General features: G+C 32.6%; 1 protein-coding gene across 1 annotated transcript in view; it reads left to right on the top strand.

The window, feature by feature from the left end:
- The first annotated feature begins 10,321 nt into the window (after nt 1–10,321).
- Nucleotides 10,322–21,180, top strand: part of LOC106466717 (F-BAR domain only protein 2-like) — a 114,579-nt gene continuing 103,720 nt past the window's right edge. Inside the window, exons 1-2 of the mRNA XM_022394803.1 lie at nt 10,322–10,444; nt 20,640–20,731. Of these exons, the coding sequence (XP_022250511.1) occupies nt 10,415–10,444; nt 20,640–20,731 (122 nt within the window). The 5' untranslated portion in view covers nt 10,322–10,414. The remainder of the gene's footprint in view (nt 10,445–20,639; nt 20,732–21,180) is intronic.

Here is a 21,180-nt window from a genome sequence, read left to right as displayed (position 1 = left end):
AACAAACAATAGTCCGAGGATGCTATATTCATCAGGAACCGTGTATCTCTGAAATTCAACAAGAAGATGAGGAGCTTTCGAAAACAACTTGTCCAGATTATGGCAGAGAAGCTGGATTTGGAATCTGTGGGCACTATTTGGTGGTGAGGTAATACATTTAAACTTACCAGTGTTCAAGGGATCTGCAATGAAGGACCTAAAATGTTTCATCAGATGTTTTAAGCAAGTTGTTGCTTGGAATGGATGAAATTAGTGACATGCAGTGAAATGCCAAGTACTAATTCTGGATGGTGATATTTCGATGTACTAGAGTACTTGGATGAGGCATGGCCGAATGAAAGGGGCATAGTTATTAATAAGCTGCACTAAAGATTCGACCCTACAAATCTATAGGGCCGAATGCAATGCTCTAAGATAAGGACCCCAAGAGAACTTGGTCATTTGTGTGGATGATTTAAAGAAAGCATTTTTTACCATACCTCTTGAAGGTCACTATGAAGTGTTTAATGACAAGTTTTTTGAAGTTTTACTGAGGAAACCTATGCATCACCACATAGAACTGAGGGGCATATCGTCTCTAACAGAGAAAGTTTCAGTAGCAACACAGTATGAGGTAGTCACATGAAGCCACATACTGAAATAACAGTGGAAGTCAGCATTAGTGGCAATTTCAGCTGTAGATCTTATGTTTCTACCTTCTTTGTTAGTATATAAAAATTTTCAATTTTTATACATATTGATCTTGTGTTCTTGGTATAGAGAGTTGGTGATGGATTCATTAAGTTCCTCTCGCCATAGTTATTCATGGAACTAGGTTATTTAATTTGGGTATCACATCAGGGGTGTAACCAGGGGAGGGGGTAAATTACCACATCAGAGTTATAAAAAGTCTAAAAGGTCCACCATCTTGTGATTTTTTTCCCCATAAACACTACTTTCTTGTAAATCACTTTAATAGTCTATATAGAAGAAAAGGTCCAAATTGTTTTTGAAAGAAGAGTCTCCCACTCTATAGTGCTGTTACACACCTGTATCACACATACTTACTGTAATGCAGCAAATACTTTGGGAGGTGCTGTGAATCTTACAAGTGTAGTGAGTGTTGGTATAATAAGCCTAAAGTAAAGACGTGGAGTAGGATCACCTAGCCTAGAGCCAAGTGCATAAAATTTATCATGAAAGTAAAAATGTCTATTCAATTGTTATCTTAAATTGTTTTTGAATTAATCTATTTTCTGTTATATCACCAATATTTTTAATTTAAAAAACACCTCTTTAATCAACGGAAACGCTAAATTAAAAAATCAACAAATATTTTTCCAGTTTGTTGTCTATACATATTTGAACATATTCCAGTAAAGATACCAAAATACACTTCCTAAAGATTGTTGTTCAGTTGTTGAATAAAGGTAGTTTCACTATGTGATACATTGTGTTCAGTCTCTATTTATTTGCTACAGTGTTAGTCGAGGTTAAAGAAAATTCAGATTTTGTTCTGTAAAACATTTTCTGGTGAATTCCTATTTATTTTGTGGCTCCCGCCCAATTACTTACAGGAAAATCAGTGAATCTATAAACACCACAGAGCAGGTATGAAGGATTTATCATAACCACAGGATTTATTGTTGTTGAGTGTATGTTTCTCTTGATTCATTGTGTTCTTCTAACCTCTTGAGTCAGTGTGTTAAGTTCTGAATTCGAAAAAATTCCATTTTTCACAAGTCAAAGGATTCATAACCAAGAGGAAGGGTTAGGCACTGAGAAAGTACAGTTTTCGGAAAAAGTTTTGGGTCAAAAGGAAGTCCTCTCCTAGACATTAAACTTTTGCTGATGTTGCAAACATCCATGATAACTTTCTCACTGTGGGGTCAGGTCTGAGAATCAGAACTGCCCAAATTTGGTGCACCCAGAATAGATGATCAAGTTCTCCACCTGAAGCCTCAGTGCACAGGAGGTATGGACGATTGAGGATGATCATGGTGGTTTGTAGTTTTTCTAGTCCAAAGCTGAATGGTGCAGTCTCTACAGGACTTCCAAGTATTTGTCAGCCAGAGCAGTTCAACTCTAACTCTTGTCAGTGCCACCTATAACCAGACAAGAGAGACTAGAGGTGCCATTAGCAAACGATATCTAACAAGTGGCAAGACAGCAAGCATGGACTGGTGAAGGTGGTACTTTTGGGGGCAACACTGAGCCTCTCTAGGCAGGGAGGTATACTGCTAGGATATCATTGGATCAAGAATAAGCTGGGGTTTTGAGAGTCAAAAGACGAGTAACTTCCAGAAACTTAACATTCTGGGCAGGCATCTAATGCCGTTTAAATGTATTGGTCTCTGTACAAGCCCACTCCTCAACACCTCTGATATTTAGGATGTCTCAATCAGGAGTGGGCCTAGAATCTGTAGATGAGAGGTTTACACCGAAGCCCTAGATAGCTGTGATAGAGACTAAATAAATATCACCTCTGGTGTTTAAGAATGGAGCAAAAGAGGATCTGGACTACTTCTTCAAGAATTTCAGACAGTTTACTACCTGGAACAGCTGGTATCAGGAACATGCAATGCAACATCTGATCCTGAGTTTCAATGGTCCAACTCTCGATGCTATCAAGCACTTTAGCAAAGTAAAACTCCAAGTTGTTAAGATGTTTGGAACCAGTGGAAAACCTAATTGTCTATTTCGCAAAGTTCAAGTTTCAAAAAAAGGATCCCTCAGGTAACTCGACTGCTTATACAGAAGATCTGTGCCAGTTGCATGGGAAAACATATTCTGGAATGACATTTTCAGATTACAAATATATCCTCATTAATTAGTTTATAGAGGGCTTTCCAGTAAAATGATGAGGCATTACTTGGGTATAAGGGATTTTCTCGCTCTAATAAATATGGTTTCTGGTAACAGGATTTGAGCTCATGACTTTGAATAGGTTGCAAGAAAAGTAAAAGTTCACAGAAGCATCTCCTGTGACTTTAACTTAGACAAACCACCTACTCAAGTATTCAACACAGCCTGGCACTGTAACACAGTTCTACTGGAGTCCAGCGAATGGTTATGACATTCCAGGTCTGCCAATGGTGTTCATACTGCAGCCAATGCCAACAATGCCTTCGCCCAGATGGAGAAGACAAAAGCATTTACTTTGGATGTGGGCAGCAGGATCACTTCAAAGTTAACTGACCATACTTTGCCATGCAGCAAGATAGGTAAAACTCCCAGCAATGGTCGACTGTATGGCAGATACAGGAGGATATGCATTGATATGTGGCTATTGCTACTTCCACTCCGGTAAAATAGTTGAATATGAATTGGAACTGGCCACTGATTTGGGGATGTGCAGGCGACTTCTGCTCAAAGGTTTAGGGATCAGCTCAGCTTTGTCAGAGCTGTATGGGGCTAGATATGTGTTTTTGAAGATAAATGAGCAAATGATAGATTTTTTGGTTGAGAAAGGAGTTGCCAGAATACTGGTTGATCTTGATGTATAGCAGGCACTCCAAGTACAGTAACCATGCTGACCAGATAACAATGACTTTGTTCTGGTATATATTATTAGTTTAGATATGACTGGAGGGGCAAGGCCCCATCTATGTCTGAATAAAGTCAACAACTGAATGAAAATAGCCATCTCTATCCTTGAGTCTGGCATTGGTATCCTAGGTGCACTACAAAAATTATCCACAAGTTTCGCCCGTGTAACAGGTGATTTGCATTTCCATGGGAATCTCATCCAGTGCTAGCCAGGCTTGATTCAGAAACAATAGACTGCACTTAAATCAGCATGTGCTGAACTTTCTTCTATTCTGCCCTTCATCTTCTCTGGAAGTTTTTTAATCGTCATTTGTTTTACACTTTCTTTTCTAGCGTTCAAGCTAATCCAAATCAGTTTAAAACATGGGTGAAAAGCAGCTGCGGGAACGTGATCCTCATTGACAGAGGCAGCTTCAAAGCACTTCTTAATTTCTGAAATCAAAGCATTAACAATGTAAGTCTGGAGTGGTTTACCACAAAGAGCTTTTAGTTTTGTCAAACATGTGGGTGTATGTTGGCAGAAGCAGTCCCACATAGGGCTTAGTTTCACTTTGAAGTAAATCCAGAACACATGCTACAGATCACATGACGATTACATATTCTTTTATGAAGCTTATGTCTGAAAGGTAGAAACACGCGATGCCCAGCCATCACACACTTTATTGACTGAGCTGTCTTTCTTGATAAATAAATTCTCCATACGAATAAATGCATCATTCATCGAATTCCACCTCGTAGTGCATGGAACAACAAAATGTTCACCCAGTTTCACCCATTTAATCAAAAAATCTACGAGTAAAGTTCTGAGCTGACAGACAGAGACAGACGCAAGCGTACTATTTAATAATTTATATAGATTAAGATTAAGAAATATTATATACATCATTAATTGTTATAAAATATACTAACAAACAAAACATACTATAAAAATATTGTGACTAACCTGAATGCCTTGACAAAGATGGACCCATTGTCAGTAGTGGTCTTGGTAATCTTGTTTTGAAAGCAGTATTTAATGTGAACTTCTTTCAGTTCCATGGCGATCAGGTCATAGGTGTGCTGGCCAGTAAGACAGCGGCAAACAAGCGCTACATATTCCTTCTGCAGGCTTCCTCGGTCAATCCAATGCACAGTCATGCCCATATAGGATCTGTAACATAAGCAATACAAACTAAACTACTGAATGCAAAACGGAACGGTAACGTTCACTGTAGATGATATGCTGAAGCCTATTTCAAGTCTCATTCTATTCAACTCATTGTCCGTAAAGTGAAAAATTTTAACAATTTAGTACAACTTACCTGTTTCTGTAGCTCCAGCCCCCCAGTGGCACAGCGGTGTCTCTGCGACTTCCAACGCTAGAAACCGAGTTTCGATACCCGTGGTGGGCAGAGCACAGATAGCCCTTTGTTTAGCTTTGCGCTTAACTTCAAACAAACTGTAGCTCCAACAGTCAGCTGTGGTCACAAGCCACTCTACTGTGCTAAGATTCTCTTTCAGTACACCCTTTTTTTTTGGTGAATTTACCGTTAATTGCGCATATTTTATTTGGCTGTGTTGTCTGAATAAGATTTTTTAAAGCTTGCAATTCAACAAATTTGAAAGAAAGCATTTCCTTAATTTTTAAATTAATGACCAAATCAGTTACGAGTACATTTATTTTACATTGGCTAACCTTCCCGGCACAAGCAGTAATGAAGGCTTCAAGAGTTAGTTGTCATGCTTCATTTCTTCCAGTTTTTCTTTTACTAGAAGCATGAACCCCTGTCTCTGCTGCTTCAATTGATCGTTTCCTTGACCTGTTTACCTCCGTTCCTCTCTCGATGCACGATTCAATATCCTTGAGTTTATGGGAATGTTTGTAACTAGTGTGTTTCTTTAGATTTCTTATTGACACTATAAGTATTATCTTTGGACAAACACAACCTACACTGCAACAAAACACTTCGGGATTGGGATACGCTTGCACTTTCACTTCCAACAAATTCAAAATAGTCTTTTATGTAAGGCCAAGGATAGCTGCTTCCACGATTAGAGTCACTGTTAAAAACTTCTGTAACAGAAACATAGTTTTTTGTTTTTTTTTACCGATTTCCATTTTATAACATTAGCTAATGCACATGGCGACGCCCAAGAGATAATATGACAGAGGACCACAGCTCTCTAAAAATCAAATACTGCATTGGAGGATCTATCTATTATTGGGGCTACAGTAAAGTTTGGAAGCCCTGATTTCCCTTGCCGATATATATGTATCTATTGTAATGTATTTATTGTTTTTTATTTATTTTCATATATATGTAAATAATGTAAGTAGAGTTGTATAACATTTTTGTGTATATATGTGTATATACACATAGATATGTATATACTATAGATGTGTATATATAGATGTAAGGATAATTTCCATTATCATGATTGATCTTTTTCTTTTTGTAGGTGAGATAAGGATTGTAAATATTTTATACACTTTTGAATATATCTGTATATTTCAAACAGCGTTATATCATGTCATTATTTTCTTATTGCTTTGTAAATGTTTTTCTAAAGAGGTTAACTTTTGTATTATTAGATTTTCATTTATTTTTAAAGATATTATGTTATGCTTGTTGTTAAAGAGTTTGTTTTCGTAAAGTTTCTATGCAAAGAGTTCACCTTGTTTTACATTTTGACGACGCTATTCCATTGTTTGCATAGCATGCAGTTTGTGTTAATTTCCTGTTTTAATGTATAAGTTTTTGTTTACAAAGTTTTGTATATATATATTGTTGATTGCATGGGTGAAAGCAACTTAAACCAATTCCTCGAATGGTACAAGGATATTTTAACTGGTTTCTAAGTTTTAAGTTAGGGATGTTGTTTGTGATTAAGCACAAAGCTCTGCCTACCACGGGTATCAAAACCTGGTTTCTAGCAATATAAGTCCGCAGATGTACCACTTTGCCACTGGGGAGCAAGTTAGGGATGATCAGGTCAACCTGAAAATAAAGCGGAAGGATGAAACTTGGTATGCAAATATACCACATGTTTCCATTAGTTAATATGAAATACTTCACAATTTATCCCTATATTGAGCATGTGTTCTTAATACAGAAGGTCAGTCAAGGAAGATACCAAGTTCCTCTTACCCTAGTTACAAAAATTAGGTTGTTCATTTAGGCCATAAATATACTTTTTGTAGGAAAATTTGCTTTAATATAGTGCACACTGTATAAAACTGACAATGTTCTTTTCCATTGCCACGTCAGGTAATGCCTTTTGGATAAAACATCACTTGGTTTGCAGTGAGAGTGACCATCATTCACGTGGGTGGCGCTTGCATCTTTAGAAGAATGCCATTGTTTTTCCTTCCTATATAATGCCATGCTTTCTCAGTCTTGAACATGATGGTATTATTTTACAAAAAGTGCCATAAATCTAAATATATTGTTTTGAGCACACTCCAGTAACACTCAAAATACACTTACCCATAAAAGTTTTGATCGCTGTTTGTGAATGCTTGAATAAACAATTGATTTCACTGTGTGATATACTGTGACAGTCTTTTTCTTTGTTTTCGACGAAGTCGATGTCAATATAATTCAGATTTTACTCCATAAAACATTTTCTGGTGGACTTAAGTCATTCCTACTCAATCACTCACAAGAAAATCAATTAACAAATATTACAACCATACCTCAGAATATCATACACAGTATAATCAGTTCTCATATGCGTGTCTGTTTGAAATTTCCTAACTTTTAGATGAATGAAATATTCATCACCAAACGTCAATGAAACATTTGGTATGTTGCACATACTACATTGGTATTAGGATGACTATTCTTAAAGAAACCACGAAATCGAATATAACCACCATACGAAAACAATTAGAATGGCAAGGTTAGCCCAGTACAAAAAAGTGTGAGGAAAGTTTTTACAATTAAAAACAAAACAAAACTGTGAGTGGAGACGTAAAGACCCCAACAGACAGAATGCAGATATGAAGTTAGTTTTATATGCTATAGACTATAGCGCATAAGAACTTTCAGAATTTAAGTAGAAAAAATACAGTGTTAAATAGAGTTTGTACGTTCAAACTCCAAAATAAAGTTTAAAATGAATAGTACAAAGAGTGAGAAAACAGAAAAATACACTAATTTATCAGTACAGAACGTAATATAAAATGGAAATATTCAAATCAAAAATTATAAAACTAAACCACTGTGTATTTTTGTTTTGAATTTCACAGAAAGCCTCTACATGGATATATGCGCCAACCTCCCCTAATTGAGTAATGATAGACTAGACAGAAGACAACTGGTCAATACTACCCACCGCCAACTCTTGGGTTGCTCTTTTACCAACGAATAGTTAGATTGACTCTCACATTATAATGCCCCCAAGAATGAAAAGACGAGTATGTTCAGTGACGGGAAATCGAGCACGCGATCCTCATGTTGCGAGTCGAGCGCCTTATTCGGTAGGCCATGCCAGGTCTATAAATGCCGATCAATCTCACTGTTCGTTCGTAAAGAGTAGCCCTAGATTATGAGGCAGGTGGTGTTGACTAGTTGCCTTCCGTCTAGGCTATCACTGCTAAATTAGGGGCAGTTAATCTATCACTTTTAAATCAGGGAAGGTTAGCGCAGATAGCCATCGAGTGGCTTTGCGCGGAATTCAACAAACAAGCAAAGAAAAAATATAATGTTACGTATCTGTTTGTTTGTTTGTTTCTGGTAGAAATTATTTCCGAGGATCTTCAGCGATACAAGTCCTTTCTTGATTAAACCAGTTTATTCTTCCTCGATATAAACTTTTAGTACACAGTAGTTCCACAATAAGTACGTTTCTCGTCACTTTAAACTTAACAACTTTTATTATACACACTATAAATCACAGCGATTCACAATCGCGATAATTTCGCTCTCGACGAGTGCAAAACACACACTTTACGGCTCACTGGCTCGAAACTAAGAGAATCATAAATTACTCGGAACTCAAAGTAACTACTGCTCTCTCTTCATATATATATCCGCGCTGGCTTTCACTGCCAGGCTTATATACTAACGAAGAGGGCATCTCGAACACACTCGGACTTCCCCGATCATTCGAGAAACTCATCACCCACGCTACCAGCGCCCAACGCGCCAGCAGCGTCACGTGACTTCCGCTATCGTAACAATAACCTAATTCGTAAAATACTATTAAACACTTTTCAAATATTATCTCAAATCGCAAATAATAATGAAGCGACATCTGCAACAACCTTTATCAGTTTAATAATCAATCAATATATATATGTATAATATAAAACGGATCACACTGTGTAACTGCTCTCCCTAGCATTACTAACTTCGGAATATATATTTTAATTTTCTTAGTAGACCACAAGAATACATATCATACGACTAATAAATTAGCATTTGTTTAACATATTCATATATTAATATCCAAATGTTACCGCTAGGGGAAGTTCCTATCGGTTTCTTAACATAATAATGACTTATTTAATACTTAATTTACAAAGAGAAGCTGGTTAACTAGCGATTTTAAGGAAACTAAAACTATAGCAAATTAAACTAGGGAAAATACGTAAATGATAAGTGAAACAATAACTAAAACTAAGGTTTATAACGCTAAAAATTGTAGATTAGCCTACTATGTAGCTTTGCACTTAACAAAACAAAAGCGAAGCGAAGGTCTCCCAGTGGGTAGGCTGTAAGTTTATGAACTAACAACGCTAAAACAAACGAGTAAAACGAATACTTTAGGTTTGAAAGATGTGGGCCTGGTGATTAGGGCCCTAGACTTACAATCTGCCGTGAGAGCGTTATAACGTGACGGTCAATCCCTCTATTTGTTGGTATAAGAGTAGCCCAACAGATGATGCTAGGTGAGATAACTAGCTGCCTTCCCTCTAATCTGCCCCCCCCTCCCAGTGGCACAGCGGTATGTCTGCGGACTTACAACGCTAGAAACCGGGTTTCGATAGCCATGGTGGGCAGAGCACAGATAGCCCTTGTGTAGCTTTGTGCATAATTAAAAAACCCTCTAATCTATCATTGCTAAATTAGGGACGGCTAGAGTACAAAGTCTTCGTGTAGCTTTATGTTAAATTTAAAGAAATTGGAACAGATGTTTCATAACTACTTTTTATATAGTTAATAAAAAAACTTTATAAGTAAAGTTTGAGACAATTGTGTTTATCAAAATCAGACTTTGAATTGAACAAAAATGATGCAATGAAGGATGCCAGTACAATCGTATATACCAGAAAAACACAGTGTTATAATTAAACATGTATATTTATGCAATTATATTGATGCAAAATTAACAGTTGATATAATAGTACTGCACACAAATATATATAATTTACTTTTAAGAAAACTATCACGAATATTTAAATTGCTTTTTATTTTATTGTTTCATTCAGTTGTTTTTATTTAATAGTTTTATGATTTCTGATTATATACTTAAATGTTACAATAAATATTTAGATTTAAACAAAAGCGTAATTATTTCTGCCAGCATTTCTCATTTTTACTGGTAGTTTTTGTTCATTCAGTAAATATATTAATTTATCCAATATGCTTTTCATTCTGCTGTAGTAAAAATATTATCCTCTGTAAATAAATTTTTCTTTTGCGAGTTATCTTATTGATTTTCTTTTTAATTTAATTGGCTATATGTTTCCTAAATAAGTAAATACATTATTCAAATAAATTAGTATACACTTGTTTATTATTATTATTATTTGGTAGATTAAGACTAAGAGTTTGCCTGGTTCTGAGATATCGGTCGCTGGTTTCCAGCATAGGAAACGCCATCGGTTGGGTAGAACCGTTTTCGTGAAACTCTCACCGTTTTATGATTTTGATTGTTAACTAATGTTTGTGTTTGGAAGATGCCTGTCGATTTCAGAGATTATTTTTGGGTAAGTGTTTTTTTTTCTTATTATTGTAAGTTCTTTAAAGTTCATTATTATATATGCGTTAACACCTCGGTCCACTGTATCATTCTTAGCCAATGTAGTGTATACATAATACACTATAAAGTAATACACCCCACCACTCTCCACTAGCCTAAGGTCGTATTAATAACACTTGAACTTTGAAGAACGGTGGAACTTGGAAGTGAAGAACGTATAGTTACATGACCGAGTTAACTTTCTGAGTCTCGTATCGCTTAGCTGGGCTAGTATAGGTAGAAGTGATAAGGTTGATATGGAGAAATCATATATTTCGATCAAGCTAGGGAATTGTATTTGTACACTGTCCCAAAATTCTATGTCAGTATATACAAACTTAGCCATACTCTCTTTGAATATCAGTTGATTATAATTATGTCAGCCTTTGCGTTTAATGTCTGATCTGAACTAGATTTAATTTAGAAAGAGTTATAAAATATAGTTTGTAATTTAATTATTAAGATTTATACTGTTGGACTTAAATTTGAAATGTTTTTAAGTTTATTCAGCCTATTTTCTGCATCAGAACCCTTGTATAAGTTCTTCTCTTTCTGTAGTAGTGGCATTTGATTTTTTGTGTAATGTTGTCGTCTGTCCACGATCATTAGTTTTCTTCTTTTATGAAATTGTATCATCATGAAACTAGAAGTGCACTTAATGACTAGATCTGCTGCTACTGATCATTGTGTTACTACTCAAGTACTACTAACATCTTTTTTAGATATTTCTTCAAATTTCAAATATTGCTCAGTGGAATAGCAAGGGTCTCAAAGGGCCAGGGGCAAGATTTTTTCCATGGAGTCCTTTCTGTCTACTAACTTTTTTTACTGCAGTCAAGTCATGCATTTATGATTTAAGTGTCCACATCTTTTTTTATGCAGTGGCTAGATACCTGGCAGCTGCAAATAATTTCTTGCATATTAAATGCTCTGCAGTCCAAAAGCTTGAATATTGATGAGCTACAATAACAATGATAATAGTAAAAATAATTATCATGACAATAATTAATAATAATGATGATAATTTTTAAAAATTGTATTATGACAAATTTAATTTTTGAAATAGGTGTTCCATGTTGTTAAAATATTTAAATTAGTTGTTCTAATTATTACTGTTTTCAATTATTCCAGTTAATCAAAATTATAATAAAATCAATTGTCATGGTAGTAATCAACTATTGGAAATTAGGATTTCCAATTATTTATTACTTTTGATTATTCAAACTATTGCATTATTGTTTGGGGATCTTGTGACTTGAAGGTATAGGGTTCCATTCCCATTTTCACCAGTTTAATTTCATTTAATTCCAAGTTATTGTGCCTGAAGTCTGAAGACAAGAGTTTCCTCTGACTTTTCATATTTTTCCATCATTTGATAGCATTGTTGAGACACACATTTTAAAATAAATTTTATATGTTAATTCTAAATATAAAACAACAATTTTAAATAAAAAACATTTTTGAATCAACATTTTATAATTTTCTGACATTTAGCTTGTATGGGAAGGGGGGATTATAAGGGGCATATCCTAATTGATAAAGCAATTGTAATCCGTTAGGAGCCCATTGATCAGTCATTTACAAATACTGTTAGTTGTCCAACTTGAGACATATACTAAATAATAATTTCTTTGTTCTACTATCAAAGCTTACACAATAATCTGCTTGTGACTCCCACTCTATTAACACCTGTTGTCAAGCAATTGTAGAAAAACGTCTCACTCAATTAAACAGGTTTACTCTTGGTGAATGGCAGTTATCACCTGAACAAGAATAATAATGTTTCTACTGACTGTGTTCTGATGTTCAAAGTGATGCATTATTAGACATGGCTTCATCAGTAATTTCTCCAAAAGGGGCTGCCTGGAGGGGTTGCTTGTTTTAAACATTTACACCACTATACAGTAGTGTGTTGTCTGTTAGTTGACACTAAAATGACATCACATAGGAGATGCTTAATGTTGCAACTTGTACTGTTGTGATGTCAGTAAAACATATGCATATCATGAATCATGAGAGGAATTATGCACTCTGTAGGCTGCAACACAACATGACATATGAACTTCAAAAGCAAGAAATGAAAATATTTGTTACTCTTAATTTTGGTATTATTTACTCTTGAAACAGAACACTTTCAGGAACCCTGTGGAAATACATATATAGTTATAATAATATACTTTTGACCTCTACTCAATATCTGTTTATTTTATCTATTTTTACAAAAGCGAACAACTAATCTTAATGATAAAGAAAGGTGATTTTTTTTTAATGTATAGAAAATTAATAAATATGTGAAATGCTATTTCATGTTGGATGTCAGTATAATAATTGCACCATTAAAACATACCTGTTGTCAGTTCTAACATTCTTACATCTCATTGTTTTGGAATATATGATTTGGAAGGTACTTCAGTAAGAAATGATTATACATTGCCATTATTACTATATTTCATCATGGAGACTGAATGTTTTTCTCTAATTTATGTACAGTAGTGTATGTAATGGTATTAAGACCATTATTTTACCAAGATTACATATATTAATATTGGAAATAACTTCCAACATTCAACTTCTATCTTGTTTTGCTTAGTACATTGTACTAAAAAGAAAACACAGTTGTATTTTAGATTCAACTGAGGTGTAAGGGGTGGTTTGGCAAGAAATGTGCTACACTATGACACTGACAAAGCAAGATCTAGTCTAGAGCAATAAAACAATCTTAAAAACACCATGTTTTACTAAATTTGATTTGCATATTGATAAAACAAATCTATTCCCCTAAAGAAATTGAGATCAATCTCACAGGAAAACCAAAAACAATTACAGAAGGGTTGAATATGTGATATAAATCAAAGATTAAGTGTTATTAACATAAATGTAAGAAACTTAGCTATGTATAATATTAAACCAAAAAAGAAAATTTAGCTTGCTCGGTATTTCACTACTTACGACCTATAGTTTATACTTCCTTGTAAAACATGAAAATTTTATGATGTGTCTCTGATCCGTATCCAGATGCTATTAGATTTGGCTTGTGTGTTAAAGGAAACTGATTTAAAGTCTTTCAGGGAATGTAAAAATTATTTTAGATCAGTGAGAAATTAGGCATACAGCCTTAAAAATTAAATAATACTGAAGTGTGATATTATTTGTAAATATGTAGGTACAAAAGTCTTTTTTTTTAATATTTTAGTAAACTTTTTTTCAAACTCATTTTTATCATTCATTAGTGTTGTAGAAACTTCATCTCTTCATTTACTGAAGGTACAAAATGCTTTTCATTAATACTAGGCATAAAAAGGGAAGTTCAGCAATATACAGTAATTGTGAGATATTGATTTCAAATTCCATGTTTAGTAAATCTTATTTAAAAAAAAGTGAATTTAAGTTAGCATGAAACAGATGTTTTAGTCATTAATTATATGCAAGAAATGTATAGTTGAGTTGAGCAGTGTTTTCCTTTTCTTGATGATTTATACAGTGATAAGTGGTTACAGATCATGTGACGAAATACAGTTGATAATATTAGAAAAATTAGGACCTTAATGTGATTGATCAAAGTTTTTTTTTTTGTTAATTACTCTTTGTTAGAGTTTTCTTTAATGATGGATAATAAAGTGAACTTAATTTTCTATTAAGTGTATAAAACATAGTAGTATAGTAATGCATAAACCTTATACATGCCTCAAAGTTTTTCATTGATTTATTTTTAGTGAAGTTGCTATTAAACTATGTTTATATCTGTAATTTGATAAGAAACACCAAGACCTCAGAAAGTGATGTATCACTTTCACACCGTTGTCTCAAGTTTAATGACTGGTTCATATTGATTAGATGGTGCAATTGAGGAAAACTCTAGTCGAACAAATTCTACACATACATGTACACAATAAGGATAAGAGAAGTAATTCAGTGAGACATTATTGTATATATGATTAAACTGTGTCATTATTTATTAATCCAGTTCCTCATCTCTCCATTGTCAAGTTGTTTAACAACATATCAATGTAAACAAAATTCTTATGTACTTATATAATAGATATCTATATCTTTAAGTGGAGAAGAAATAACAAAAAAAAAAGATTCACCTTTATACTGTGAGATATTGTAAGGTTAGATTTTATCATAATTATAGCAATATCTTCCATAAGTCATATTCCAAAATAGTTACAAGACCACTTCTGGAAATTTGAAGATTTGGGTATACCTTTAACATTGAACTTCTTTGTGGAAATGTAATAAATATTAAGGGAAGGTGAATAATGCAGATTACTTTCCCAAAGTGAATAAATTCATGTACATTTGAGAACTGACTTTTGCATCCTATAGTACATATACCTCGATCATTCTAATGCAGTTGGATACAAATATCATAACTTTGCATCTTAATCAGTAATTTTTCCAACATGTATGCACATTTAATCTGCTTAGAGCATTTGTAGTAATAAAAGTGCTGAATCCAGGAAATTGTAAGCTACAAATTTAGGTTTAATCAAATTCACTTTCATAAATAAGAACTGTCTTGTACAGATCACTAGCCAAGCAAGTGTGAGAACTACCCATAAATATTTTCTTTTTTCAGTTTTTTTTTTTGTGTAGTACATATGCTGAGGATGGTGACCTACTTTGCTTCACTTGGGCTTTTGTTCAATACTGTAATACCTGTTACAATACAATAAGAGTATAAGCTTGTACAACTTCACCAAACAATAAAATAAAGATTTTACTATTCTTATGCTTGCAATTTTGAAATAGTGCCTGCTTAACGTGTCGTTTCAAACATTTTTTAATAAATTATTTTTCTTGACCATACAATGTGAAAGTGTTCTAGAAATAGTAAAAATAATTAATAATTATTGAAGGCAGAAAAAAATACCTGAAGTAAACACTGAAAAAAAAGTTACTTAGAGAGATTTCAGTGAGACAATGACCACATGTACATATATGTTTGATAAAGCAAATGAAACTATTTTTACTGCCTGCTTTTAGCTTAATTTGTTTTACCAAAAAACTTAGCAAATATATGATGACATCAGAAATAAGTAGTAGATTCTTTGATAGAATGCTATATTATTTGCATATGGTGAGTGTTATAGAAGCTCTCGAGAGATGAAAACAAAATATACACTGATGTATTTCATTTAATTGTGGCCTCTGAATTTGAAATGAATGTCTTGGTGTTATGAATTGTTAATATTTCTGAAAAGCTGATAGATAATACTGTAATACTTAGTTTCAAGACAAATCTTTTAAAATATTGGATTAATTGAACAGTGCTTTTTCACTTCAGTTGTTGTTGTTTATCTGCTGAAATTGAAACTAGTAGTTAGTATCACTCTAATGTTCTTAGCAATATCTTGTGTTTTTATGTTCCCCCTGCATATTGGTTTGCCCTGTTTGTTCATCTGTCCATTCCATGCTTGTGAACAGGATATCTCCAGATTAGATGGAAAGGTCAAGGTTAAAAAGCCACTTGTGCATAGACAATCTTCCCCAACCTTGTGAACACATTTCAATTTAGAATGAATGGATATTGACCAGACTTTTATACAACAGGTATTCCATACAAAGTTATATGCCTGATTAACTTTTTAAGGTCGAGGTCAAAAGATCAGTGGTGCATAGAAAACCTGCCCTAATCTTATAGACATAATACATGAAGATTAGATGCATGGGTTATGACCAAACTTATACAATAGATACTACATCATCAAGTTTGGGAGACTAAAGCATACAGTATAACATTAGGGGGGGGGGGGTCAAGTGTTTTATCAACATAATTTGCACTTATCAGATATTGAAGCATGTCTAGAAGTGATTCTAAAATAACATTAAATATGGTAATTTTAAACCTTGTTGCCTCTTTGATGAAGTGGTTGGCAAAAAGCTGTTTTGCTATTATTATGTATCAGAATTTCAAATGATTTCTGTTGTGATTGATATATAACTCACAGATTTATTTAGAAATATGAATTTGATACTTATTTATGACATAGAAGTAAATTAATTGTTTTAACTTTCTTGTAAACTTTATAATTTCACAAAACTTCTTGAAGCTATTTTTTTTAATGTTTTAACTTAGGTATTTGGTTTAAATAATCATAATTCCATCTAAACTCAGTCTCACTTAGAAAGGTCAGTTATCTATATGGAAGCAACTCCTAAATGTTAGAAGCAGAAAATAACTCATTAGGTATATACTGTGTGTCACTGGATTATTAATAGAAATTCAGTTCATTTGTTGATGTTTCCTAGTCTTATTTCGTAGACCTAGTCAATTTTCTTTCATAGTTTTAACAGTATTTTTGTTACACAATATCATTGAACAACAAAAAGTATAAAATAAGATATTTTGCTGCTACCAAACAACATAAAAACATTAAAAATTACGTGTTTGTATATTATTCTAAATTAATGATTATCTAACACTTGACTGTTGGTTTAATATGCAATTAAATGTTGCCAGATTTTAGGTAACTAACAGGGAACAGATTTTATATACTTGAAATTTGGTGGTGGATTTTCCATAATGTGGGTCAAAATATTTACTACTTCTGGTTTTCCATGAATGCATTTATTTGTGTGTGTGACAAAAAATTGTATTGAAATATAAGACTGTGAAACTGAATTTCAGAACTTTTTCACACCATAATAATTTTGTAAGAAAGGTAAAAAAAGTACTTTGTTATAAAAAAAAACTTGTTATAACCAAATTTTTTGTAAATTTTCAATTAAATTTTCAGGGTACCAGACAGATTACTTTGATATATCTGAAATTCATTATATCCAGCCTCGATATATACAGAGTAGTCTGTAGATAATGGCCAATTTCTGTTAGATTACAACCGTATCTGTATGCTGGTACTGAAATATAAAACTGTGAAACTAAATTTCAGAACTTTTTCACATAAATAATGGCCAGTTTCTGTTAGATTACAATTGTGTATTTCCGCATGTAAATTACTCCATTCAATGAAGCATTCCAAATCATTTTGTTGCTGTATGCACAATATGTGTACTTTGTTATTAGAAACTGTGTATGAATTAGAACACTTTTACCTAATGTAAGTTTGCTTTTTCCTGCATTAGTGCAATGGCAAACAAAAAGATCAAAGCAAGTTTCTTAAAGATGCCAATTCTAGAAATGAAACTAATGAAAAGCAGGAGTCATTAATTGATAATAAAAAAACAAAAGTTGTCTGTCATAGCATCTTTAGAAACAATTAACAAATGATCAAAAGAACTGAATATTGCACTTGGCTGTAATCTTGACAAAAATGATCTTAAAGATGCCAATTCTGGAAATGAAACCAATGAAAAGCAGGAGTCATTACTTGATAATAAAAAAACAAAAGTTGTCTGTCATAGCATCTTTAGAAACAATTAACAAATGATCAAAAGAACTGAATATTGCACTTGGCTGTAATCTTGACAAAAATGATCCATCAGGAATAATTGAAATATGGTGTATGACATTCTTAGAATATGCAAGAAATTTGTCATATTGAATGACTATTTTAATCATAATTGAATAATTTGTTTCAGGCGATATAATCTTGGTAATATGGAATTTATTTAGCCAGCTGAAACCTTGCAATATATGAGAGAGAAAAAAGGGCATTTACAGTTGCCTACATTAGAATTTGTCTGATAAGTGTGAATATGGATGATAAAAGTAATAATGTAATTTTGGATAATATTTCAATCAGTAAATATTCTGTAACTTGAAACACCTGATTAGTGAGTAGCACATAGGCAACAACTATTTAACCCTTCGTCATATCCAACCATATAAGCCAAATGTCTTGTGCACCACTTAAGTGCCTCATGCCTGGTTTATTGTGGTCAAAGCATTGCCATGGTAATGGAAAAATACCCTTTCATGGGATGATAAGGGGTTAATTTCAATGGGCAGAGAAGGGGAATGGACCATTTATTTTGTCCAGGGCATTAAATTTTTTTTCCATAGAATCAGAGGCAGTTATTTTTTAATTTAAAAATATTTAATATTATATAGGAATAAGTCCAGAGTCAGAAATGTTTCTTTATACAAGAGAAGGTCAAGTCATAAAAAAAGCCTTCTTGAAGTTAAATGTTTGCTCTCATATAAATTATTCAAATGAGATACTGGTGAGTACTCTGACATATTTTTAACTCCATTATGTAAATGGAAATAAAACAGTAGAGGAAGAAGGGGTGACCTATGACCTGATATCTACATAACAATACAGACTGTTTACCTTAATTATAGTACATTTTTACTGCAAGACATGAGCATCTAATGAGCCATATAAAAATTTTTTAACTAAGCTCAACATTTTGGCAAGTAGGTTTTAAAGGCACTTGTGATTTTTTGGGAATGAGTTTAAAAGTAAAATTTGAACCTTGAAATAGAGCTCAATAATTTAACAGTATTTTATTAAAAATTAATACATTTCTTGATGTTTTTTCATAAAGCAATAATTAAAAAAAAACGATTTCTTCAAGCACTTCTAATTCAGCATTTTAATAGCTAAAATAATGGGAAAGGAAAGAAGTTTTTTAACTCTATGCGTGTTCTAGAATTTAATCGCAATCATAATGCTGATTTAATTATTACAAAAGTAAATTGAATGAACTCAAGAATATTATGTTGACACGTTTTAATCTTTTGTTGAAGAAAGATTAAATCATATTACTAAATTTTAACTAAAATTATTTAGAGCTTTTTTTTTCTGATCCATGGATTATTCGGTTTTTGGAGTAAAACCTGCAGCTAAGGAAAATGAAAATAGTTTTTTGTTGTTGTACAATAAATGAACAAATGTAATTTGTAATGTAATAAAATAAATGTAATGTTCATTTATTATATTTAATTGACCAGTTACTTCATGTTTTGTATTTTTTCAAGTCAAATCAATACAATCATCCAGTGTTAATACAAGTGATATGGAATATTGTTTTTGTTATCTTAAAGTGAGTTATAGGCAAGAGTAAAAACTTTATTTGCTCTTTACTTGAAGATTATTATTATTTAATTATTTTAAGATTAGCTTTAATACATTTTGCCCTCAGATAGTAAAATACTGTAGCATGATATGCAGTATGAGAAATTGTTACTAATGATATCTTAATTATTATAGAAAATAAATTTTTAAAGATGAGTAATTGATATTAACATTAAGTATACATGTATCCCTCATTGAATTAATATTATTTCTTGTTATAGAATAGCTTTGGCAAGTGGAACAAATGGTGTCTGGTAATACTTTCTAAACTATTGAAGCCAATGTCCAGATAATTAATTGGTAGATTCATGTGAACTACTATTATTTAGCAATTATGTAATCTTAAATTATTGTTTTGAAGATTACATTTCATGTTTCATATGGTGTATATCTTCAAGTTTTTACCTAGGAAACTAAGATTATGATAACTGTGGCACCAATCATTGAATACAATATACTAGAAAAAATTAAATATACATATATTTGTTTAATACAAATCATGTTGCCCCCCAGTGGCACAGCGGTATGCCTGCGGACTTACAATGCTAGAAACCGGGTTTCGATACCCGTGGTGAGCAGAGCACAGATAGCCCTTGTGTAGCTTTGTGCATAATTAAAAACAAACAAACATACAAATCATGTTTTTATGAAAGAATCTACTTCTATTACAAAAAAAATTATGAACAAATATGTAATGGAAAAATAGAAATTCCAAAAACCAATAAGATCATAAAGTGTGGTATATGCAGGTGTTGTGATATATAGTTTGTCAGTAAATTTAGAATTGTAAATTTCTGGCTTGTGCTGTACAATATATATGTAGTTTATTGATGTCACTGATTATTCTGTAGTCTAGAGATAGTTTCTAGAATTAATGGAATAAATGTTGATATGCATACATTCATTTACAATACATAATCTTTTGAGAAGAATATATAATTTACCAGTAAATTCTAGGTCTCAGTTTAAGCTCAGCATTAATCTAAGCACTTTGTGTTCAGTAGTAATTATAAAGGTAGTAGAAGTTAGAGAGATATTTTACTAACAATTTAACCAAGGATGCTAAGTGCAAAAAGAACAAAAACAAAAAAAAACATGCGTAACATACATTATCTAATTTATTTTGGGTATAATATTATGTAAAATTTTTTATTAATTTTAATTATTTATTTCTAGGGTGAGAAAAATAATGGATTTGATGTTTTATACCATAACATGAAATATGGCCAAACTGCTAGTAAAGAATTAGTAGATTTTTTCAGAGAGAGGTAAGTTGTCATGTTTTAAGTTTTATAATAAAGTATGTTGGCAATCAACTGTAAGTAACTAATCAAAAAAAAATAGCTTAAAATAAAGAATACTTTAACCAATAATGTAAATTGATATGAAATATATAAAAAAATTAAAACTTTTTGAAAGAACATTGAAAATATTAGGTCGTCAAGAAATTAGTTTTGCATTTTGGAACACTTTCATTAACCACCTCCCTAAAAAACGAACATCACTTATAATAGTTAAACGAACCACCTAAACATCACGTTAGCATTGCCTATATAATGTGTAAAGATTAGTGTACTCTAATCCTTTATAGTGATGGCACACGAAGAGACACAGATTTGGCATGTAATGCTGTTGAAATACAAGAAGGGAAACAATCCCTCTGTAGCCACAATGAATATCAAAGAAGTTTATGGAAATATTTTGAATGTTCATAAGT

The sequence above is a fragment of the Limulus polyphemus genome, unplaced genomic scaffold (genome assembly GCF_000517525.1).
Source record: "Limulus polyphemus unplaced genomic scaffold, Limulus_polyphemus-2.1.2 Scaffold2358, whole genome shotgun sequence".
Classification (NCBI taxonomy): domain Eukaryota; kingdom Metazoa; phylum Arthropoda; class Merostomata; order Xiphosura; family Limulidae; genus Limulus; species Limulus polyphemus.
The sequence above is the reverse complement of the archived record's forward strand: the minus strand, read 5'-3'. Positions and strand labels throughout refer to the sequence as shown.